This window comes from Manduca sexta, chromosome 12 (genome assembly GCF_014839805.1).
Source record: "Manduca sexta isolate Smith_Timp_Sample1 chromosome 12, JHU_Msex_v1.0, whole genome shotgun sequence".
In the NCBI taxonomy this organism is placed as follows: domain Eukaryota; kingdom Metazoa; phylum Arthropoda; class Insecta; order Lepidoptera; family Sphingidae; genus Manduca; species Manduca sexta.
In genome coordinates this window covers 1,005,341-1,031,947 of record NC_051126.1, presented here as the reverse complement: position 1 = coordinate 1,031,947, position 26,607 = coordinate 1,005,341, and the positions used below count along the sequence as shown (strand labels likewise).

The following is a 26,607-nucleotide window of genomic DNA, read 5'->3' as shown; positions in this document are numbered from 1 at the left end:
TTAGTAGTTTTTGAGTTTATCGTGTCTAGGCAGACATGGCAATACACTCTGTTTGTATGTAACGATATATGGATGGATAATTGTGCTGATGGAGTAGACAGAGACTGAAACGTATTTTTAAGTCACTAAAGGTTTTTTAGTGTCTATTAGAAATGTGGGACTGATATTCTGTTGATATCCACGAAAGACTTATAGATGTGGAAAACCACATAAGCGTAGTCAAAAGACTACGCTTATGTGATTGTTGCAGATTATTTTCGTCCGTTAATAAGTGACCATTATAGCCACTGGGCTTTATCAGCTCAATGATCATCATAACTAGGCTTTTAGGGACTTACCATCAGTCACTTATGACGACTAGCGCTATATATAACCACGCAGCGATTTTAATTCAGAGTACCTACATTTAACGTTTATAGAAAATTGTGCTCATTAATTTTGACTCATTTATATAAAAAATTTACCAGCTAGTGTGAGGTTGGCAGACCGCCTGTCCACAGCGAACCTTGGACCCTCGCTGGACACTTCGCAGGTGAACTTGGCGGTACCGCGGTCTGGTCGCACCGTGATGATGCACTGCTGCAGGTCACAGGAGCTGTTGGTCACCACCACCCCGCTGCTGTTGAACGCTCGAGTCTCGTACTGTGGACAAACATTTATTTAATACATTGGATATAGAAAGGGGACTAGGCACTAGTGATCTACGCTGACCGGTGAGTTGTCTATGTGGCACTGGTATTTGCATTTACTCCAACAATTTTCATTCCCAACTAGGCTTTACACTTACAAATTTATTATACATATTGTAGCTCGCGGCTCCATTTCTTGGTTACTTCTTTTCCGGAGTAAAACGCCCACTATCTACCTATCGAGAATAACAAATAGGTAGCCTAGTTGTAAAAGAACTTGATATTATGTTAAACTGTTTACTATATAGTTTACTTCTGATAAATATTCGCATACTCGCTCGCTCGTTTTAGATAAGCCTTCTTTTTTGTAAATTCGTCCGTATCGCACTAATAGATGTAATGATCTCTATAAAAAATATTTATATAGTTAATACCTTTGTTTAATGTTTATTATTTATAAGTTCCTATTATGTTTAAGTTTTTATAAAATTTTAATTTTATTCCTCATAAGTATTAATGTTTGTTAGTCACATTATATTTACTTTGTGAAGTTGTGTCTACCTGTAAGTGGCATGCATATCGGCCAATTGTCAACACGCATTTTTTTATAGCTCTAAGGATATGTATGCTTTTGGTGTACCTCATTAAATAAATAAATAAATATACAAACGTGTCCTCAAACTTTTACATCCATAATATTTGCAAGATACTTGTAGTTTCTGTCCATTACATCACGAAGACAGGTTTGGCATGAATAATTCATGCAAGGTGAGACAAGGTAGTCGCCTCCGTGTAGAGCATAAAAGATCATTTCATTCATGATCTAATGTTAAATCTAGAGACGTTTCCTTCAACTTTAACAAAATGTTAGGCATTGGAAGTAATATTAGCTGGCTGCTAAATTTCTCATATGCAAGATATATTTGGACAGCTACTATCAATTTGTTTGTTGCTACTCAACAATTGTGGTACAATTAGTGTTTACCCCACCTGCAAGCAACTGGAAATGCAATATGAATATTGAAAATTGGGAAATAATGCTCAATAACTACACTAAATGGCGATAGTCGATCCTGAATTACGGTAGCAGAATTTGCGCGATGCGCAGTATATATACCACCGCTGAATAAGAAACGTTGGACGGGCAGCGGCCGATCAGGCGTAACATCTGCCTGATTAGAGATCTTCCCCTTCTACAGAGAAACGTAACTATCTGTTCTTCTACAGTGGTGGCAAACTACACGCCGCGATATACCTGTGTATCAGCACAAATATGTTCAATGTGAGGCCCATTTAAGTCAGTGTAAGTAATGGACCACAAAATCTATGTCTTAAGCGTAGGGACTACCGCAATATCACGCAATGCTTGCTTCTCATCATTCAATTGTATTACGAAAATCATCAAAATCACAACGCATGGTAGTACAATTTCTATAATAGCTTAGTATTTTAATTTGGTGATTCAGCTCACCACGCCTTAATCTAGTTATTCACTAATGACGCAAATAGTACTGCGCTAAAACTCCATAATAAACGAGGCAGCAGAAAATGATTTGAATTTCTAGACAGCTAAATCTGTGCATGTAAATGATGTCATCAATATTCCGCCCTAACTCGCTATGCTCCGAGCAGACGCGTACGTCAAACCTGTATGGAGTTATTACATGTTAATTGTTAACGCGTATTCTCTATGTTCTGTCGTATTCAAGGTATATACGTAAGCCAAAAGCCTATTGTTATTTACACTATTGCTAGCGATTAATATTGTCAAATTTTTATTCATTGAATCAAAGGTATAAATGAAATTAGTTAGAAATCTGTGTAGTTCTGTTTCCTAAACTAAGTAAAAACCTGTATTTTAGGATAACAGTACCTTCCTTTACAATTATAATATTTTGTGCCCAATATAAAATAAAATAAAAGTAAAAATAAAACAAAGGCAAGAAACATAGAAATTACGTCTGAACTAAACACGCTTGCATGTGTGCGTGTGCGTGCGTTTGTGTTTGTGTGTGAAATGTAAATATCTAACTATTTTACAACCTATGCTGTAACATCGGCCTTAATTTTTATTCATAGTATATATTTTACACAAATTCAATAGAAAATCAAATGCCGTAAATTAATAAACCTAGAACAGAGGCTCATGACAGATATCAGCTCATTTTCCGCTCCATTACTTCCGGAATCAAATCCGTGGAAAGTTTCATCGGCGATAAACATGAAAAAAATACACAGACTCGTAGGGAAAAACGCGCGCGCTTCATAATTGAGTTTACATACTGTATGCTAGGATGGGGCCAGGGAAACGGCTGATAGGTCGTAACATAAATATTATAGTGCTAGCTTCGCGTTAAAGGCCATTTTCGTGATAAAAAGTAGCTTACAGCACTCAGGAACAACGTAGCTTCTTAATAGGGAATGGTGTAAATTAATGAAGGTTCTTTTTTAAATCGGAGCCTTAGTTTTAGGGATCGGTTCGTCACATATAAAATTAAAAATCATTTATTTAATGTTCGTGGTATGGTTTTCCATTTTATTGGTTTAATTTAGAGTAATTAATTATTTTTGTAAATACAGGGAATCAAATCAGAGGAGTAATAGTGTGTAGACGTCTCATTATTTGACACGTCGGGTTTCTTATAAATTAATACGCCGCCGTTTATTTTTCGCATGTTAATAATTTATTTGTCGTTATTATATATGATAGGAGGGTCACTAAACTATATATATTAAATTTATTTATTTTTTTAGTAATTCCAACTTCCAAAAAATAAAAGCAGTCTATAATATTGTATATCTTAATAAGCATATTTGTGATTATTATTACACTAAAACACAAAAATATTATAAAACCAATCTTCGATATTTTCTACATTTAACATAATTAAAACGCTCATTTCACGGCCCCAAACTAAAAGCACAGTTACAGAAGCATACTTTTGAAAAATTAAAACGAATACGTCGAGCGTATAGTCATAATTCAGTGGTGAATTATTCAACAGGCGAGTTGCTTCAGGCGTCACCCGCGTCAAACACGCGCCAATCATTCCTAAATCCCGGTGTTTGAACAATAAATGTGATGAAGCGGAACATAGAGTTTAACTTTTTGTATGTAGAGCTGATGGTTCCAGTGTTCGTTGGTTTGTTTTCTTGGTAGTGTATCTGGATTATAGTGTTACTATAAAGGAAGATGGAAGTTTGTTATATAGTCCTTAACTTCGAGGTTGTTTAAGTGTTTCACTGCAATATTTTTGCGATGACGCAGGTGTATGCATGAACTGTCTACAAAATCTTACAAATTGTAGACAATTACAATGACATTAAAATACATCATCATATTTTATTATAAATATGTTAATATCTCTTATATGTTAAATTTACTACAGTTCTTCATGATGTCACTTTGTAGTATGTGATTACCGGCGCCTACGGAAATAAGATACTTTGTTATCTGATTGCCGCACTGAAATAATGTTTATGTACTTTATTCGGATCGGAGTATTGTGTGTTTAAAAATCACGATACCCGAGAAGTAAATATTTTACTTATTTTTTAAAAGTAATATTGCCTGGAACACTCTACGACAATATATTACTGTAAAAGCATTATGTTTGTGTAAAATGTGTAAAATAATATAACATATTTATTTAAAAGCTCTTCACAATGTACGCTTTACCATTATAAAGCACATAAACAATCATAGTAGTCACCATTGTAGAGAATTCTATAGCGTAGCGCAACGCTACGCTCGCTACGAGCTAAGTGCTACGACATTTCGTAGCAGCGCTACGCATAATTGTTCACAACACGCTACAAGAGCTTAGATTCTATACAAAAGGGTTTTCTGTTTTCTTTTCCTCAAAAGAGCAGAAGTGTGTTTTGGAATGCCTATTAAAAATACACACTGTGACACTTTGTTGTTATAATACGTTTTATAAAACTGCCTTTTGTCCTTTATACAATATACAGGTAAAATATTTTTGTCTTTTATCATAATTCCGATCGTGAAGAATAATTTAAACCGTGACCACTCTACCCTATTACTGAATTTCAGTAGATATATGTTCTACAAAAAATACTAGTCACAATTAGTAAGAGCTATCATTCCGCTTGGAATTCAATTCCGACCCTCAGAGTTCTAGAAAACAAGGGAAAAACAAACGTACATTTTACGCAATATTCATTTTCAGTTGTGCGTAGTAAACATAAAAGATAAAACGTAACAGACATTCCCCTTCTAAGATATATTTCGTAAGGATACCACACAATACGATCTTTTATCTCTAACCATTTATCAAAACTATTTTACACGAATATGAACTTTGAATGAATACATTCAACATTCGTGCCTACTTACTAAAGTGTACTGAAGGGTATATTTTGTCACCGAATTTTGTACTTAGTTCCTGACAACTATAAGGATAGTGTTACTGCAATACTAGCTTATAATGATCACAAAAGTTTGGAGTTAGGCCGGCGTAGATCGAGTAATATTTATAGTTTTATCAGTAACGAAGAGTAAAATTTTTCATAAGGTAAACCGAGGGAAAAAAATGCTTTAGTTAACATATCGCGGCCAATTTAAAACAAAACAAAATCTAAGAAAAACGTAAATAAACCTAAAGGGGAAGCCGATAGGAATCAAGTATGGACGCTTCGCCACTGGTTCTTTTATTAGTTAATGCCGCTCTCATTGCTAGAAATTACTTTTGACTATCTACTATATTTAGTATAATATCTATTATAATAGCTTTATTGTAACATAATAATATAAAAATTATCCTAATTTAATTTAAAATAAGTACTATTCATAGTTATCGTGAACTATTAATCTCTACCCTAACTTTGAAATCTCGCTATAAAACTATTTGTCTTTAGCAATTGGATAACTCTTTATAGATATTGATTCCGCGGCCTCGCTTTCCAATCATCTCATTCACTACACAATAAAGCCAAAAGTAATAATCGTCTTCAGATCTCAATACTATCTTTAAGATACAATACGATATTCTACATCAAACGTTCTATCAAAACTATCCGACACGAATAATCTTTAATGTCATCGCATTTCGATTACTGTGAAAGGGAATGTAAATGTGCCTTTCCTTTTTATCGTGGATACCTCCGAATTTCACCTTTGAGACGCAATCCGTGATATCAGGCTTTTTTATGTTACGAGCTTTTAAAAGCCGGTTAGGTGTTTAGGCTTAGTTAGCTGAATGGTTATTTTTTATTGAAGGCGGTTTGGGATTGGTAAAATGTTTTTACATGTTATTTTTAAAGGCAAGTGATTCTTTTGATTGTAAAAGGGGCCGTTCAAGTATTACGTAACGTAATTTTTGAAGATTTTTGAACCCACCACCCTCCCATGTTACGCGCCGTAACGTTTTCCTGTACGCCCCCGCCTGCCCCTCCAAAAGTTATGTAACTATATAAAGTTATTTTTTTTCTAACATTCACAATTATTTTACGCAAAATACCGGAAAGTCGCTAAAATACTTCTGTTATTGTTTTAAAAAATAAACACATCTTCCATAACGCTTTGTACGAAAGCCTCCTACTACCCCTGTAACACATCATAACATTTTACAAGACCGCTCTCCCCCCAAATTGCGTTACGTAATACTTGAATAGCCCCAAAGATTATCGTGGTCTATAAACAGATTTTAGTTTAAATGACAATAAAATTTGCGTTACTAGCCCGTTATGAAAGGAATAGGTACTGGAAAAAGAACAGAGGATCAGGGTGTTAAAGGACCTCCGTTTTACGTGGAATTCTATTGCTCTATTATAAAATTCGAAACGTTTATTTCGTGAACATTATTTTCATGGAAATGGACAAGTCTCTGTAGAATTCTACTGCTTTAATGTTAAAAGAGCAAAGTTTATTTCGGCAAAATAATTTTAGATGAAAAATTTTACTTGCTATTTCGAGGTAGAAAATTTTATAAGACGGAATTTCATCGGCGTTCTTTCGGGAATCAATAACATAATACGGTCTTTTAGATAATTATATATTATATATTTTGTTAGTACATACCATATCAGATCTAGTGTAAAGGAAAATGTATTTAATTATTATTAGACTATGTACTTACATGTAAATATTTATAAAACAAAGCCTTTTTAGTGTTAAGCTTTGAACACAGAAGAGGCTCAACTATTTCTTCCAAGATTTGCCGAGTCTACTTCCACCACGATGTAATAGAAGAAAGGGAGAATAGTATAATTGATATGAATTCGGATTTTTTTTAATGCTCATATAAATAATCTCCCAGAATTCGTGATCAGAACCATAACCCAAATCCATTACCACTAAACCGAAACGTAAGGCAGTAACCGGAAGTGACCGAAAGGAAGTAGTATCTAAAGTTATACGGATGATCCCTGATTTCCCACGGGATCAATATCATCAAACGAGTAGAGGGTAAACATTATAAACGAGATTTATAACTTCCATGCGTCGAGAGATATCGATCAGAAATAGAATGACGATACGAAGTTTAAATGTTAAATACTTTAATGTAACGTAATATGTATAGACAATGACTGCGTCGGTGTAGTTGTATTACGACTGCAGCGCTGAGGGGTCATTCGATTCCCAGGTCGGGCAAAGTGATATTGGGTTTTTCAATTCAGCTTCAGGAGTAGTATTTGTGTCCGATATGGCGATAGCCTCGCCCCTCAAATCATAGAACGGAATACACACGGAGAAATCTAGGTGTACCAGTTGCGCCTCTGCCTACCTCTTCAGGCATAAAATGCTTGTGTGTATGTATAAAATAAAGTCTTGATGCCTTCCGTATTTAATAAAAAATCAGAATCCCTTCCGATTTCCAAAACACGTAACCTAGTTATCTAAGTAATACGAAAAAAATCCAACTTTAAGTCACAGTACGCCGCGTCGGGCTATTTATCAAGCGGCGCGTCGACATACCAATCTGTGACGCTACATTCCCAACTTTTATTTGATTGTCAATTTAATAGTCATTCTATGCGAATGGGAATTTTATTCGATATTCTTTTGTTAATGTAGTAACTTCTAATAATGTGCTTTGTTATTTATGAAGTAGTTTATAGATATTAATTATATTTTTATACCTATTATTTAAGCGGCGATAGCCTAGTTGGGTGTGGAACGGACTGCCGAGACGTATGTCTGCAGGTTTAAATCCCAAGGACACATACCTCTGACTTTTCTAAAAAATATGCGTGTATTCTTTGTGAATTACCACTTGTTTTAACAGTGAAGGAAAACATCGTGAGGAAACCTGCATACCTGAGAGGTTCTCAATAGGAATTTTGAGGGTGTGTGTGAAGTCTATCAATCCGCATTAAGCCGACGTGATGAACTAAGGCCTTAACACCTTTCATTAGCAGAGGCTCGTGTCCAGCAGTGGGATAGTATAATATAATACAGGGCTGATAAATTATTATACCTATTATTTTAAATGTTGTCTCGTTTTTACAGTAAAGCATCGGGGCTATAAACCGAATATTTTAGTCAATGTAAAATACGGCTATTAATCGTAACGTTTAGGTCCGAGAGTATTCACAAAATAAATTTGAATTTGCCTGATTATAATGAAAATGGGCGTATTAGTTATGCCTCTATCTAAACTTCCAAAAAGGGGGGGTGTTTTTATTTTTATCCAGGCATAGCAAAATAACCCCACTGTACCTGATGGTAAGTGGAGTGGGGACTAATAGAATGTTAATAAATAGAGATGATTACCCCTCAGCAGTCGGCACAATTATACCGCCCGAATTTAGGCGGGCTGATCCCGGAACGCGACACACATACGTGGGCCACTATGACGGGTTTTAACATCATACGGTGGTCATTATCTGTGCGGATATATATCTGGTGTATGTGTATACTGTGAATGTTTATAAAGATATTTGTAAGAAAATCACTCAATGGATTTAGATGTTCAGTATACAAAGAGGCTACGAATCAGTACGTAGTCAGTATTCTATTATCTTAGTGTCCTTTTGTAGGATAGCCTTTAATCAACAATATCACTGATCGAAAATGATGCTCTTCAATTTGCTTCGAAAATTTTGCTCAGTTTTCAATCTCTCTAGAATTGTCAGTTTAATAGTGACTTCCACAATAAATCAGGCACATAATCAATTCTATCAACTCTACTGAAAATATGGAACAAAAGATAACTTTTCATTGACATTATGTTTTTACTTAATTGCATTACTATTAAACCACCACGGACAATCTGGATGAAAATTACACAATCCGATTATTCTACAATCGGATTTATAAAAATACTAGTTTAAAGTTAAACAAAACAAACGTGTTTTCACAGTGGGATTCGAAGCTTTGTTTTAGAATTGAAAAGTAAATGTTATTTTTTATTCACTAGCATAAAATAGAAATAACCTAGTGAGAGTAAAGTGTCTAGATAGATCTGAGTTTAATAATAACGTACGCTCTTATTATCAACGCCTGTATGCAATACTACTTACATTAAAAATAGTGTTATAATAATAATAATAATATCAGCCCTGTATTATATACTTGCCCACTGCTGAGCATGGGCCTCCTCTACTACTGAGAGGGATTAGGCCTTAGTCCACCACGCTGGCCTAGTGCGGATTGGTAGACTTCACACACCCTCGAAATTCCTATAGAGAACTTCTCAGATGTGCAGGTTTCCTCACGATGTTTTCCTTCACCGTTAAAGCGAACGATAAATTCACAAAGAATACACACATGATTTTTTTTAGAAAAGTCAGAGGTGTGTGCCCTTGGGATTTGAACCTGCGGACATTCGTCTCGGCAGTCCGTTCCACACCCAACTAGGCTATCGCCGCTTAAATAGTGTTAACACCATGATAAATACACACTTCATAGTTATTTCTAATAAAAATAATTTATATGACGTGCATCAGCAATATTTAGTGGACGTCCAGCAGTGGACGATTCCCGGCTGAAATGATGATGATGATGATCGGCAATATTTATCAGCCAGCGTGGTAGATGAAAATCCTAAATTTGTATATTATTGTAATAGTCTATAATATCCCAATTTTTGACAGAGGCCTACGCAAGATCCTTCCATGAATCATAAACCTGTGCTATAGTATACAGTTATTTTTAAGTGATTCTAGTTTCCATTTCCATTCCTTAAATATTATCATACAAAAAACGAAGCTCTTTCGTAAGGTAAACCGGTGACATAAGATTTAAAAATGGCATTATTTTCCATGGAAGAAAATTTTCGGGATAAAAAGTAGACTATATGATATCTAGAACATATTCGACGCGTATGCCAAATTTCATCTAAATCCGCTCAGTTTTTGCTGCGTTTATTTCTAACAACCAAACAAAATCTTACCAATTACCGCATCTATACCAATATATAAAGCTGAAGAGTTGATTTGATTGAATGCGCTAATCTCAGAAACTCCTAAAGCGATTTTGATTTTTTTCTTCAATAGGTAGCTAATCCTGAGTACTATAAGCTTCTTTTAAACACGGGAAAATATTTATTTCAGAAAAACTGTAGACGTGGTCGAAGCCGTAGTCAAAATCTAGTTTCTAATATTAATAAGATTTAAATTTTCAAAAATCCATCCAAGGTCTTTTATCGACATATTATAAACACCCACACGTCTACTGGAAAGGTTGAGGAAACCGTACTTATTTATAATATGTTAAAATGTCAATCTTTAATTAAATAATTTTAATTACCACGACCACATACAAATTTAAAGTTCATGCTTATAAAAGGAAGACTAAATTACGTAAACTAGACGTTATGTTAATAAATATGTATTCCCGAGAGGTTAGAAGAATATATAAGGGATAAAACAAAGTATAAACCACATGAAAATGTTAACAGGCATGTTATTTAATTATTCTTACATACTTTTACTCAAATCCCCACACATTTTAAAAATTTACCACACAAACGGCGGCAACGTTCAGCCAATATTTTGATCGGAATTTTATATTTTTATTTTAGTTCGGAGTCAATAGAAGTTGATTTAGCAATCAGTTGAAGCACTTGTCGGTTTGATAGTAAAAAAAACATTGACTGTTTGTTCCACTTGTGTCGTGCTTTTCGAATAATTGGAGAGCGTCAGCACGATGCCTTATCTCTACGTTAATAAATGCCGCTTCGACTGTAACATTAATATAATTTGCACCATGCAATAGTGCTTGCATAGTGCTTGACGGTAATAAATGGACTCTATAAGAGAGTGCCTCAAACATGTTTGAGGCACTCTGACGTATGACTGACCTACCTAGCTTTTTACCATTTTAATTTTTCTAACATAAAAGCTCTTTTTCAACAATCAACTAACCGACATTAAATTGCTGGTGGTAGGATATATTTCATATCCGCCTGGGTAGCGACCACCGTACACGGTGTTAAATGTGTCGCGTTCTTGGATCAGCCTGTGCACTTATATTTAGTTCCAACAGACTGGCATAACTGTATCGACTGCTGAGGGGTAATCATCTCTCGTCAGTCGACATTCAATTGGACTCCACTCCATTTACCATGAGGCGCATATATGAAAAAAGAGTTACCGGTCTCTACCGAGATATATTTACTACACTATCATAAATTAGGAATAATACTAGCCCTGTATTATATATAATACTACCCAGTGCTAGGCACGGGCCTTCTCTATTACGGAGAGGGTTTAGTCCACCACGCTAGCCTAATCCATTTTGACACACTTTACATATCTTTTTGTCAATTCTATGGTATGGATGTTTCCTCACAATGTTTTCCTTCACCATTTAAGCAAATGATACTTCGAAAAGTCATTGGTATTTACTATACTGAAAATATTTAATACCAATACATGCAATATACGTATTACGCCAACTATCTCATAAGTCCTACGAAACTGGAGATAGGCGTATTGTCACAATTTCAGACTCCATACTGATACTGGGACGAAAACTTAAAATCGTATTAACCGATCAAAAATTGAATTCAAGACCTCGGAAATCGTATCGTAATAAAACCATTCCACGAAAACAGTTAAAACCAATTTTTCACTGTTCCAATCTCAAAGTATATCATTTTCCATCGTCGACAACCCTATCGGTAGAAGATAGGGGCCTTATTTACCAAGGTGATACTTTTGAACCGCTCCGAAATGTAATTAGCGAAACTGAGTCAAATGTTGGCACGGGGAAATATTTCTGTATTAATTTAATTAATTTTCTAGCACTTTGTACTTAAGGATGAAGGGGTTTAATTAACTGGTTTATTTTTTATTCATTAGTTTAGTCCTAGCTTAAACCGTAGATCAAGGAGTTCTACTACAATTCCCAAGTAGGATATACGCTGCACTTATGTGGTCCATATATAATAATAATAATCGATTTCTTGCATGGTCAAATCGAGTCAAAATTATGGATTTTTACTATGTATGATGTATGATCGTTACTTTCCATTCGGGTAAAGTATATTGAGTTGGCGTTAAAATATTTGTAGCTGGTGGTTGGATATTTGTAGCTAGTGATAGAATATATGTAGCTTCTGGTAAGATATTTGTACCTAGTGATAGAATATATTTAGCTTCTGGTAAGATATTTGTAGCTAGTGATAGTATACATGTAGCTTTTGGTAAGATATGTGTAGCTAGTAATCAAATATTTGTAGCTATTGGTAGTATATTATTATTTTGTATCCACATGGATAACGACGACAGTACACAACGTGTGAAATCCGCAATAATGACGCACGTCAGAGCGTCACGTTCCGAGGCAAACCTTTATATCCGGTTTCACAGACCGGCAAAGTTGTGTCGACTGGCGAGGGATAATCATCTCTTGTTATTTGATGCTTTATCTGAACCTGGCGCCACTACTCGATACTGTCTACCTATCATAATATAGCTGTTTATTATTTATTGTTTCTAGAATTTTGTCGAAGTTGCTTAAAATTTCGCTCTAGGAAATGTGCCGAAACTTCTCGCGCAGACGTTAAGGATTTTGTTAGAACTGAAATATAACTGCAATTTAAATCCGTGGCTTTTGGGCGTCGACGCAGACTCAAGGCAGAAAAGTCAGCGAGTTTGATGGACTCTTTCTAGATGTTAAGTACGCGATTGATTTTTTTTATTGAAGAAAGCGTACATTCGTATATCTTCACGATTTTTACAAATAAAGTATTAGTTTATGGTGTATATCAATTAAAGGTCGCAGGAACACGCTGGCAGGCCGCTTTCGAAACGTCAGTCTGGAAACCATTGCGGTAAGCCTATGTTCAACGGTTGACTTCATGCTGCTGTTGATGATGATGATGTATGTCCATTATACCCGAGCTGTTTCCGTCCAAAAATGAAGCTATTCTGACGCCGTTATATTATTTTTGCTTATTGATGCATTGTTCCTCATTATTACCATCGTATGAAATAGCGAGGCCCTACCCTTTGCCGGCCACACATACGTACACAACACTCTATATGCGAATCTGATAACTCATTCAATAATAAAACACGAAAAAAAAACTCATTGTAAGGAATTAAAATACGAGCGACAGTCAGACTTAAAAAAACACTTCACTTATTAATCACAAAACATTTGACTCTATATAACTTATAAACTTGAAATTTGGTAAATACATTAAGCTAAGAAAGAATTTTCCGAAAATCTACTCCTTAGGGTAAAACGAGCTTTCAAGCTCACGCAAGCTGAGCAACGAGCAATAGTTTATTCTTTATATTCCAAAGCTTTACAAACTAAAATTCTTTTTTGGAGCATGAATAAAATAAAACCCTAACATACAGGCACTCTTTGGTCAACATTTTCCGGGACGCTGGAGATTTCAGTACAAAAATAAATATATTCTGAAGCATAAATAAACGGAAAGTTGACATTTATTAAGCCTACATCAGGACATGGAACCCGTTTCCGGTTATTTTATTTCGCAGCCTTTCGGGATGAATGAAAGAAATTGCTAAGGAAAGGTAAAATGGCGGAATCGATGTAATACGAAATAGTATGTACAAATTATGGATACACGAAAGCTCATTTGTATTCCAGAAGGTAGAGACGGATCTTATTCAGTTAACTGTCCTTTAAATATTCCAAATATACTTTATATAATATATTCGTCATATGAAGCAATATAGAGAAAAACTTCAAACTAGGGAATATATGCTTTTCTAATAGAAAACGCTTCGGGAACTAAGAGTTTACAGAATACTAAAATAATGTATTTAAAACAGATTAGTACTATTATAAAATATTCAAATATTTTTGCAAAGTCCTTTGTGTCAACGCTTTTAGTAGGAAACGAACATAATCCCCGATCTACTTCAAAGATACATTGCCGGTCTTCAGTCGATAAAGCCTTAAGAACATTTTAATCTAGATTTGCAGAGTTAATTTAACAGTGATTTAGCTTTGTGGTATTGACTACCTCGGTACATTAAAGTCTAATAATGAGTCTTGTTGCAAGTGTAAACAATGTTGTGGATTATTTTTAGATAGGGCCGCGTTTGGAGAGCGTGGTTCTTTCAAAACTCTATGTTTTGGATATAGCTAGGTCTATAAAAAATCAATAATGGGCTATGAATTTACCCTATTAAAATATAAATATTGATATTTATTTTGATACTTAACTTGCACTTCTGAACAAAATATACGTTAAGTGAAATGCATACGGATAGGAATTAAAGCGATTTTGGTTAAAATAAATAGATCTGTGACTGAATTTACAAAAATACTTTCACAAAGATATTATTAAACAACCTGACCGGTATTTGTTAATGACCAACTGCCACGTGCTGTCAAAAAATCAGTGTATTATAGCAAAACGTGTCGCAAATACCCTCACAATTTATTTGCTAACAATCCTAATGTTAGCAAAGGGGAATAAATATATCTTTCTGTTACTCTTTAATGACTAAACCACTGGAGCGATTTAAATAAAATTTGGTATGGAGTAAGCTTTGACCACAAAGAAGCATGCAGGCTATTTTTCATTCCGGACGAGTACGTAGCGGGCCTTTTATTTCAGTAAAATTTTCACGCGGGCGATACCACGAGCAAAACCTTACAATACATAAATTAAGAAATTAAATTTGTTTTGGTAACACTTTAATATACTTTTATCACTTTTGTTTGGATATATCAAAATAAATTATCAAGCGAGCTTGTATAAAAGGGAGTTTATAAAATCAATCGAATAAAAAAAAATCACCTCTGCCTAACCCTTCGTTGGGAAGACACGATTACGGGTGGTAGATCTTCCATATGTGAGAATCCGCCGGGGCAGGTACCACCGCAATTTCTATTTCTGCCGCCAAGCAGCAGTATGTAGTCGCTGTCTTTTTCCCATTTGAAGAACATTGTAGCCAGTGTAACTATTGGACATAATAAGACTTCATATCTCATATCTCAAGATGGCGACCGCAGTGGAATATCAAACAATACTTTGTAATTGAAGGTGTTGGATGGTTTTCTACTGTTAATGACAGTATCGCTTACAATCAGACGAACGGTAGGCTCGCCTAGTCCTTAAAATCAATAAAAAAATCATGAGCATTCTTCTTCTTCTTTAAGTGCGTCTTCATTGTTGAAAGTTAACCGTTAGCTTCTCATATTTCTCCTTATCACATGAGCATAGACTATATTTAATGCTTTCAATTTAGTTTTCTAGCACACAGCTGATGAACACACTTTTAAAGTTCGTCTCGGTCGGGAGAAGTCGACAAATCTCAGCGTTTTTCTGCGAACGCGTTGGAAATCGCTGACAAGCCACGCCTCTGATCCTTTCAATAATCCTTTGAAGAATAGTCATCCCCCTGCGACAAAGTTGTAGGACATGTTACGAGTGTAGAGCAATAGATATTTTATTTAATCCTATATTTGTTTATTTTTGTGAATATGCGGTATTAATTTACGATCTAAATCATCGCGAGCCGTAGTGAGGATCGGATATTGATTGACATCTACCGGCGATCCAACAAGCGGAAAATGCGATATCGACTGCCAATCTACATCTATAATGCCAGAGAAATCATGAATACGCTCTCTATTTCTAATGAAAGTACTTAGTAGGGATTAGGGAAGGGAATAGTGTTTTTGGGTCAATCTTACTATACGCACTACAGCTCCTTCGAAAGTGCGTACATATACACAGAGAGAGAGGAGAGAAGATAGAGAGGGAGAAAGAGAAAGAGAGATTGACACTTGTTATCTACGAAGAGGTAGACAGACGCGCAACTGGTGCACCTACAATCCACCGTGTGTATTCCGTCCCATTATTTGACATGTGGCGAGCCTATCACCATATCAGTTACAAATTCCAGTCTCCTCGCTGGTACTGAGTAGAAAAATATAATTTCCCTTTGCCCGACCTGGGGATCAAACCTGAAAGATCAGCAGTCGTATATCACATTCCTTTGTCATATTACTTGCAATTAAACTGATCTCATTAAGCAAATATAATTATATTTTATAATAACATTATCTTTAATTTATTTAAAGGCTGATCTCAAAGATGAACTTCTATGCAGATAGTTACTCTTATATGTCTTAATAAACAAGAGGGTAATCGTTTTTTGGCGTCAGTCCAATCTTAACACAAATATTTAACGAGCCATACGAGTATTTATGTATTAAGACAAGTAATATATCAAATACTAATAGATCTATGTCGCGATATTAAACTGGAATTAGTTTTGGGACTAACGAACATTTAATACATTTATTTACTTATTTATTGTATAAGGTCATGCGTTATGCGTGTTGGAGACAGAAAGATAATTTATCTTTGCTCGCATTACTGAGATATTTTTATACGTGTGGAAAACATATAAACTAAGCTCTTCTTTGGGTAGTCATTGCTAGTATCGCTTAGGTAGCTGGTGAAAGGCTGGTAAGTTAAGGTTAGGATCTTTATCGGTGGGGATCGCGACAAGTTCTTCCCTTTATCTTTCTTAAGATTATATACATTGTATCGGCATAAAGGTTAACGCCACTGTAGAAGAACTGATGGTAACGTTCCTCTATGGAAGGGGAAGATCTCCAGTTAGGCAGATGTTGCTTGTGAGCAGCCGCGGCCCCTCCAACGGTTTCTATCCGGAGGTGGTATATATGCAACGTGTCGCTCAAATTATGCAAGCGTATATCAGGATCGTTTGTTTTTCTACAGTGGCGTTACATAGCCGCTACATACATCTTTTTTATTTCTTCTTTCCTGCCCGAGCTGGCTTCTTTGATTACTTCGTAGTCTCCCATCTATTTTATGTCCAATATAAAATGTCTGTACTTATAAAAGCGACTTAATTGGAGTAATAATTAAATATTCTCATATTTCTTAACTTGTAATAAGCGTAACTATGTTCGCCTACGTGACGAATACTGCATTTTAGTTTATTGATATTCTATGTGTAATTTTCTAAACAATGCGCGAATCGAAACATAACTTGGTTCTTATTCTGAATACGGTGTTAATCTTGGAAGCAGCTGCGTACTTAGTAAATACGCAGTTAGTCGAGTCTGTTATATTAGTCTCTGATGGTTTTATTTATATTTAAAAAATTTGAATTAAAATTTTCACGTCAAAAATTGTGGAACACAATAATTCATGGTTCTCCCTTTTCAATCTTTGGGTATTATGTGTACGTTTACTGAATGAGATATTAGAATTATATGATAATTAATTTGTGCCAAATATATTACATAAAATCTTGTAATAGTGAACGAGCATCATGACGCATTACAAAATATAACTTCGCATCCCGAACAATACACACTTGCATTTTGGAATTGAGATCACTCCTTTTTGGTACACGAATAGGGAAGTGCATCAAAATTTAAAAATCCTCCAACGACAGAAACAAATGACTTTGCATCTAAATACAATAGTTATAAAGATACAATTCGCTTGGTCTCTAAACTTACGCCACAATACAATATAGACATATCCTCACAACCAGCTAACATAGACTATTCGTTATGATAGGTAGGTATAAACACGTCAAATAAACAAAGAGAAAAGGAACAAAGGGTTACGAAGTCTAGTCTGAGATATGCTATGCCTACGTCTTCTCGCATTGTTAATTTTTACACTGCACCCTTCAAAATAGGGTATGACTGTATATGATATTGCACATTTTTTATATGTAACAGCAATGAGTACAAAATAGAAATCTTTCTGTGAAAACAGTTTTTAAATTCGATGAGAAATGAAGCAGTAATTCAAATTTAAAATATTGCTACATTTAGGACTGGGCGTGGAGTGGGGATATCGCTCCATCTCTCTCTTTCACACGCAGCATAATACCCGCTGATGTCACATGCAAGTATTTCGTCCCTTTTCTGTTTTTTACATTCACCTATACTACCTAATTTCAATAGCTTATAACTTTTAGGTTTTTTACATTTCAATTTCTGTTTTAGAATTTATACCGCGTACATATTTTATAAAAGTTATAATTAAAAATAAGTCTAATATCCTATTGTAGGTAAGTAGTCACCAAGGCTTCCATGATCATGTGACTTACTCATTTTTTATCTTTAATAAACCTACGCAGACACTATTCTACTTATAATATTCTATCTCCGCCATTATACGATGTTCGCAGCGCTCACTCCGTGTAATAACGTGTTCCCTACACTTTTATATTCATTTAGAGCCGAGATTCACAATCCAAGCAAAATTATTATGCATGTTTTTACGAGGACACGACGCTGACATGAGATGAGACGCGTTGTATCTCTTAGGCGGACGTTAAACACCGAGTTAAAGTAAGAATTCGAGATAACAACGTATAATGACGTCGGAGTTACGTTTAATTTATATGAGACGTGTCAAGACGTATTACGATTGCTTGAGGGTATAAAATATTTAGCCTCATTCCTTTTTTGAACGTTGAAATTTTTTATGTCCTGGCCGTTACATAACTTTTTTATAAGTCCCTAATCTAGCTTCAATATAATTATCTTAATGCATTTCATTAATAAATTCCTCTGTAATTTTGAGCGAAGGCAAAAAGCGCCGGAATGCGATAGACGTGTTATCACGTCCATGAAAAATGCTTTTATTTTTGTCCCCAGACACAGTTTTGTGTGGATTTATATGAAATTTTGCGAGGTTAGTGACACGGTCTGTCGCCCGCGGTACATATAGTGCGGTCGCGGTCTGCGGCCTACCCGTATTCGATTTAGCACCCTAATTCTGAAATAGAGTCAAAATTACATTAATTCACTATGTGCTTGGAATTTAATAGTTGAGTGGCGCATGAATTTTAAGTACTGGATAGTTTATAATTTATATTGTACATATTTTGTTTTGGTAGGGTATATTTTTTATCTACCCAGATAGCGACCACCGCACACAAGGTGTTAAAACCCGCCATAGTGGCCCACGTAAGTGTGTCCCGTTCTGGCATCAGCCTGTGTATATCTGGTTCCAAAAGGCTGTTATAATTGCGTCAACTGCCGAGAGGTAATAATTTCTTGTCAGTCGAAATTCTATTGGACCCCATTCCACTTACCATCAGGTGCAGAGGTAAGTATAATTTTTTTATTTTTTTTTTTTGTATATTCACTTGTTCTGATGAGTTGTGATCTCTCGGTGTACATTCTTTACGACATAGTTTGGCAAATGATCAAATTCATCTCCAAGAACTCCACCAATCATAAAGATCCAATACATGATAAATCATAAATGCGCTGGCGACCTTGTAGCAAGAAATAGGGATTGGGGATCAGAGTGGGCTCACAGTAACACCTTAGATACAGTGAATCATGTAAAATTCTGACCATGTAAAACGTAACATCTGTCTGTGGTAGCTTGTAATTAGCTTATTGTACAGTCAGCCTGATGTGTACGCGAACAATTATAAAAACGTTCATATCCTCGAGCTGCGACTCAAACATCCAACGAGCGTCAACCAGTAATAAAGTAACTGTGAACCTGATCAGCTGTTTTACTCGAGTAAATCACCGACACTACACAGCAACAAACGTAGCTGAACAAATTCAAAATTTCGAAACGGTGCTACACATGAACATTAATCGAAATATTTTTTCTTCATCTAAAATAAAATTAACCCTCTGAAATTTATTTCAGTGAAGAATAAACGACTTGATATGGAGACAAAAATTTTAAATGGATTTATTTTTTTATTTATTCAGCTACTTTTATTGCTGACTGTACTAGTTATTTTTATAGAGAGATATATTATTATAGAGAGCTGTTAGCCATCCAAAATAAAATAAATCTTGACCAAACTCCAAAATACCATCATAGTGTTGTAACTAAATCTGACCCTTATATTGCAGTACATTGTTCTTATTAATTTCAAATCGCGAACAACAAAATTAAAATAAACAATTGCAATTCGCATCCACGATGAGTTTTGATAATAAAACGCGACCAAATCCCGTTGGAATAAAAATGCCATTAAAATGTAAGAGAGTAAGTTTGGAACTGTATCGCAGTTTCAATGCGGGTTGCCGTCGTATAACCGCTTTTGTTCTTTCTATTTCTCTGAAATCTTTCGCAGATAATTACAATAAGTTATGCTATTATGCGAGTACAAATTACGTAGACCCATACACTATTTCTTCTAATATTTGTAGTGGTGACAATGTTTTATAATTAACTTACAACGGCTACGACCTTTTTTTCTCGTCATAGAGTTGTATATAAATTATAAAAAAGTCCCTAAAAGCTATCTGTATGTAATCGCTTTTATATATATTATAAATAGTGTCCTCAAACGCTGTCTGTTTGTGTTTGATTTCCTCAAAATCTACTGAACGGATTTTTATGAAATTTGGTATGGAGATAGTTTAAGACCCTTGGAAGGTTATAGGCTACTTTCTATCCCAGGAAAATATATAACAGGACTTTAACCCGGAAAACTCCTTCACGCGGGCAAAGCTGCAAGCAAAGTAAGAACATAATTAGAATATTCGTCTCGTATCTAGGCGAGTGTACTCCACAGATCCTCTGCAAGTGACCACTAGGCGAGCATTCTTTCGAATCCCTCGATCGATGCGAGCGCGCAAAACCCTATTCCTATTCCTACTATACTTTAAGAATGGCTTCATTTTGAATATACGAGATGGCTTCCGATACTAAATAGTATCATTACTAAATAATAGGCATTTACAGAATAATGTAAATGCCTATTATTGGTGTACATATCAGATAATATATTGTATTATGACAACTCTGTCATAAGATAAAAGAAATTGTAATTAGTGAGTAATTAATATGTTTACTGTTTCTATTAATAAATGAATAAATAAATATATAACAGATAATTAAACTAGTTTTTGGTCGTGACTCTTCCCGTGTTAAAGTTGGTTCCAAAATCTTATTACTTTTGGAAAATAATTGTAGCTTCCGACTAGTGAAAACTTTCTTTTAGTTTTCTGTATGTTACTTCCCAGAATCAGATATTTATTAGAGATACTATCAGGTGTATTGAAACAGTGTGTGTTTTTTACTAAAATCAATGGGTTCAATATCTAGCTAGGAATATTGATTTTTCAAATCCAATAAATTTTAGTTTTCATACAAATCAACCTCGAGACACATTTGAGCAGTTTGCGTCAATTCTGATAATTTCGGATTCCGCCAAAGACTAAAAAACTGTTTTATACTGTCTTCAGTTTACCAAACAATTCCCTGAAAATACCTGGTGCGGTAATAATACTCAAAACTATTCAGTCAATTTAAAATAAAAGATAACTTATAACTTTTAACTTAGTACATTTCATCAATCTACCAATTTAGACTATTTTTATTATCTCTGAGGGTTCTATGAAGCTAAATTAAGGCAAATTAACGAAGACTCCGTAGCACTCGACCATAGTAATAAAGCTTTTGTACACATTTTTTCCACGAGACCTCATTAAGTGCGAGTTTGTGAAAAAACAGTCTACCGTGACGTGAGATTTTTCTCTCATTACAAGCGGGAAATTCTAAAGATTAATTATTAGCGGCGAATTTTGAGGCTTATTATACGTGGGGGAAGGTGCAATTTGTATTAAACTCTATTTGTGCGGTCGGTTTAGCTGGCGGCCATGTGTACAAAGTGACAGTTTAAGTTACTCATCTATAATTTAGCGCTTAAAGCGCTTGCAGCCGGTATGAAATAGTATGTGTCGCTGCAGCCGATTGAAATAGACGAGAGCTAGGGATATTATTCATTTTGCCTGGATTTCATTATGAAATACGTCTCAATTTATAATGTATGTTGCAGGGCTTTGGTGAAATCTTTTAGGTAATTAACTAAGTTACCCATGTCGATAATTGTCAACATGTTCATTACTATAATAGGGAATTGTGACCTTTCCTTTTTTACATACTATTTATGGCTTTTATTTATGATAATTCAAGTGATTTTATAAAAAAAAAATATATTAACACTTTTTATACATCAATATATAAAGGCGGATTTAATGGAAAAGACAAGAAAGAATAGGTCAACCTATCAAACAATATAATTACTGGATAAATATAGAAAAAATCATGTGGAACTAATAAAATGCTAGCATAATGCTTAGTACCAGAAATAGACTTGACTCCACCTAAACAGACTCGCATAGAAACCCAGTAGAAGTCAATACAAATAGTCAATACGATTCGATAGACAATGTCTGTGTCAATATTATGGATCGGAGTAGAGACATCCGTGTGTTCTGAACCGTGTTTTGCAAACAAGCAATTAACTCGCTTGGTCTAGATAACAAGACCCTCTATCGACCTTATTTATTTTAGAGTTCCCGATAGGAAACTATACGAACAATTTTCTGTGTGTGGAGTTTTGAATAATAATAATATCAGCCCTGTATTATATACTTGCCCACTGCTGAGCACGGGCCTCCTCTACTACTGAGAGGGATTAGGCCTTAATCCACCACGCTGGGCTAGTGCGGGTTAGTAGACTTCACACGCCTTCGAAATTCCTATAGAGAACTTCTCAGATGTGCAGGTTTCCACACGATGTTTTACTTCACCGTTAAAGCAAACGATAAATTCACAAAGAATACACGCATGATTTTTTAGAAAAGTCAGGGGTGTGTGCCCTTGGGATTTGAACCTGCGGATATTCGTCTCGGCAGTCCGTTCATCACTCAATTAGGCTATCGCCGCTTATTTTTGTTTTGAATGAGTTTTGGTTGTTGTAAAAATTTAAGGAGTCGTAGTTTGCAATAACAATAAATATGCTTAAAATTATTACATAACATTATTTAAGTACGTAGGTGAGAAGAAAAGAATAGTATAATAAAAATAAAAATAATCTAGAATAGTTCGAAGAGATATTTTCTTTATAAATTAATTCCTATTATTATCAATTTATAATAATTTCTCCAACAGAATAAATATATAAGTAATATTATAATTCGTACAATATTTTGCTTACCAAAATAAATATAAAATAACCTCCCAACTGCCCCTTCCCAAACAGATTTCAATAAACCGTTAAGATTGTTCAATGCCTGCCTTTGAAACTTTTATTTAATTAGACGAAATTAATCTTAAAGTTTTGTTGGAAAAAAATATTCTGGAAACGTAACAGGGACACGTAAGGACGGTCGAACTTTACAACTTTTTTAAACAATTTTAATTTTAAGTTACAGTGATATTTTATTAAACATCAATTATAAACTTATTGGCTATGTAAAAAAAAACTATTAGTTTTTTTATTCTTGTTTAGTATTGTCGAGCTAGCTCTGTACTAAATATATAAAACTGAAGAGATTATTTCTTTATTTGAACGCGCCAATGTCACGTTCAGGAACTATTGTACCGATTTAGATTTTTTTGTCTATTGCCATATCGGGTACCGATTTCAGTCTTCAGGCTAATAATGAGCGTAATACCAAAATATAATTCTGCCCGACCCGGGATTCGAACCCAGAACCTCAGAACTGTGGTAATATAGATTAAGCATTAAATCACTTTACTAAAATAATAAAATTTTATCAATAAAATAATTTCAATTTATAAAAGCTTTACTAATCTCATATACACAAATTATTTTTCAAACGGAGTACATTATTCTAAGCTGTAATCTTATATTATCCGATATTAGTCGTCTTACTCCAATATTTATCAGATATATCGCCAGATTACAAAGGATTACATTGTCTTGGTAATTTCAGTTTGTGAATATTATATACTAGAAGCTAGTAGGGTATCTTTCATATTATATAAATTGTTACTACTAGTCTTTTAATTTTGTGTCATTTAATAATTTTATTTTCACTTTGTTAACGCCTAATATGTATGTCACTCATGTAATGTCCATCTGTTATTAGAGATGCAATGAAAATTTAATCGTATATACTTTTAGATTTATGTTTATTTTACATTGTAATCTTAGTTGATGGTCCTAAATAAATAAAAAAAAAATACTTAGCTGTAATTATTAACTTGATTCCTTGAAATGCCTTGTACCCGTCCGTTCAGTGGGGTCGGCGCAACACAATTTCAAGAAAGTTGCAAAAAATTACCATAACATAAATTTTATTTTCCAGTGTTTTTTTTAGGGGCATTATTCTTTATGGCACTCTTTATTTTGACAGTACGTAACACGCACGTAACGCATCACGTTGCGTTTAAGACAATTAAATTGGCATACAGGGGCCTTATTCTCTATCCCGCACGTTATTTTAACAGTGCGTAACAAGCACGTTACACAACGCATCATGTTTAGGACTATAGAAATTTGGCTTACAGAATACCATTCCACGCACATTTCTCGAAGATAACATGACATGGCCGCGTTACGCGTTTACACTATCATACAGAATAAGGGCTCAGAATATCATTCCATGATAATTTCAAGAATATAACGTATCGCGGCCGTATTTTTTAGTTTACACTGTACTCACACACTCACGCCTTTACGCTCGAAGGTTAGGCAGAGGCGCAACTGGTGCACACATTTTCCGCCATATATATACCGTCCCATGATATGATGGGGGCGAGCCTATCGTCACATCACGCACATATTATAAACTACAAACTGATAAGCAGTAGATAAACCCAATATTATTTGGCCAATCCGGGATCGAACCCGAGACTGAGGTCTCGGGTTCGATCCTCCCATCCCATGCTCATGCCCATGATCCCAGTGCTGAGGCACTGCAATCGTACCTTAATACAACTACGTCACTCACGCAATCATTTTACACTGTCATAGGTCCCAGAGCTTACTCAAGACGTTACCGGAAACAGAATTTACATTGCGATATCAAAAGCAATTTGGAAACTTCGTAAAAATTCAAGTGCGTAATCAAATAACGCCTTAAAACTGCATCTAGTACAAAACTTTGATTACATAACAAAATTAACGAGGGTTGCTTTCCCGGATGTGAAACTTTGCCTTATTAAACTTTTTGCCGGTTCAGTAATTTACGTCTTAGCCGGTTGTTGATTGCTTTTTTTATGAATGAATCATGTTTTTGAAGGAAGACAAGCGGATAGGTTTTATTGTTTAAGCGCGCTTACAAGTTACTTTTTTTAATTCTACCTCGGCTCTCTCACATGATCGGTTAGTGAAATTGGGTTGCTTGATGATCGGCAAAACTTTGCCGGCCTATGTAATTGTTGCTTCAGTTTCTGTTTAAACAATTTCATATCTATATAACTAATTTCTAATGAAGTCATTTATCATCAGCTTGTCAGCCTTCGAAGACATAACTATCTCCATTGTAACTCATTGGATTCTCCTCACCTCAGCTCATTTCTACTCACCTGGATGATTGTCTACTAAATTCTTTCTACCCTTACCTCCTGCGGCGTATATCTGAAGATCTCATGCGTGGTCTGGTACCACTTGACAGAGTGCAGTGGCGGGTCGAGTGGCTGGCGCATGTACTGGCACTTGAGTTCCGCCTCTCGCCGAGGGTCTGCCCAGCGTGGCACGTCCAGGGATGTGATCGTGTGGGAGAGACTCCGAGCTGGAATAGAGAATGATCATTAGTGCATTTTGGAGAGGAAAGTATGCCTAAAGTTGAGGGATAATGAACCTTGTTCATTCAAAGTAAAGGTCATGCACCTACATTTGCTTTTGTATGTGATTTAGGGGAAATGAACCTTGTTTATTCACAGTTTAGGTCATGCAACTACATTTGCTCTTGTATGAGATTTATCAGATTAATAAAGGCACTGAAATGCTATGCTGCATGATATTGGGATTGAGTGATATGCTATTGCTAGGCACCATTGGCGAAAGGTGATATTATTCGAAATAGACCCCGACATAACATATAGGTACAATATGCATAAATGCGGTGCAAATCGTTCTGTTGATAATTGGATTCTACAGAAATTCTATATAAAGGGAAGCTGGCAGGAATCGGGTTAAATCAACCCTTTGCCACTATTAAGAACCATATGTTAGGCCTATGACGGATTGGCAAAAACTACATTTTATGATAGTAATTATTATTTTTTGCTTTGAATTACGATCTTGCCGTTCGCCTGATGGTAAGCGACATTACCGCCCATAAACAGTAGAAACACCATCCAACACCTTGAATTACAAAGTATTGTTTGGTATTCCACTGCGCTCGCCATCCTGAGACATGAGATGTTAAGTCTCATTTTGTCCAGTAGTTACTGGCTAACCTTCAAACCGGAACACAACAGTGACTACACACTGCTGCTTGGCGGCAGAAATAAACATTGCTGTGGTACATACCCAGGTGGACTCTCGCATACGAGAAACCTACCATCAGTATTTACTTCCTTCTGTGTATGCGCAGTATGATGCTTGCTAATAGGCAAGCCAGTTAGTGGCTTGATAGTTTGTACAAAAACATAAAACTTCTCTAGTTACTACAATTTAGATGTTTCGTTCATTAAAATTCCTTAACTAAACCTAACCTCCATTTTTAGCTACAATCAGAAACAACTTTGATTGGCGTTAACTTTCTTGTTTCTGCGCGCGGCACGTGTCCAAAGTTTTTTGAATGAATAAAACTAGCTCCCGGGTTTAGGCA

At 35.2% G+C, this 26,607-nt stretch overlaps 1 protein-coding gene across 1 annotated transcript in view; it reads right to left on the bottom strand.

Moving 5' to 3' along the window:
* LOC115453502 overlaps positions 1-26,607 on the bottom strand; it is a 94,769-nt gene that overhangs the window by 27,881 nt on the left and 40,281 nt on the right. The window contains exons 2-3 of the mRNA XM_037437965.1: positions 25,394-25,563; positions 465-642 (exon numbers count right to left, since the gene is read on the bottom strand). Of these exons, the coding sequence (XP_037293862.1) occupies positions 465-642; positions 25,394-25,563 (348 nt within the window). The remainder of the gene's footprint in view (positions 1-464; positions 643-25,393; positions 25,564-26,607) is intronic.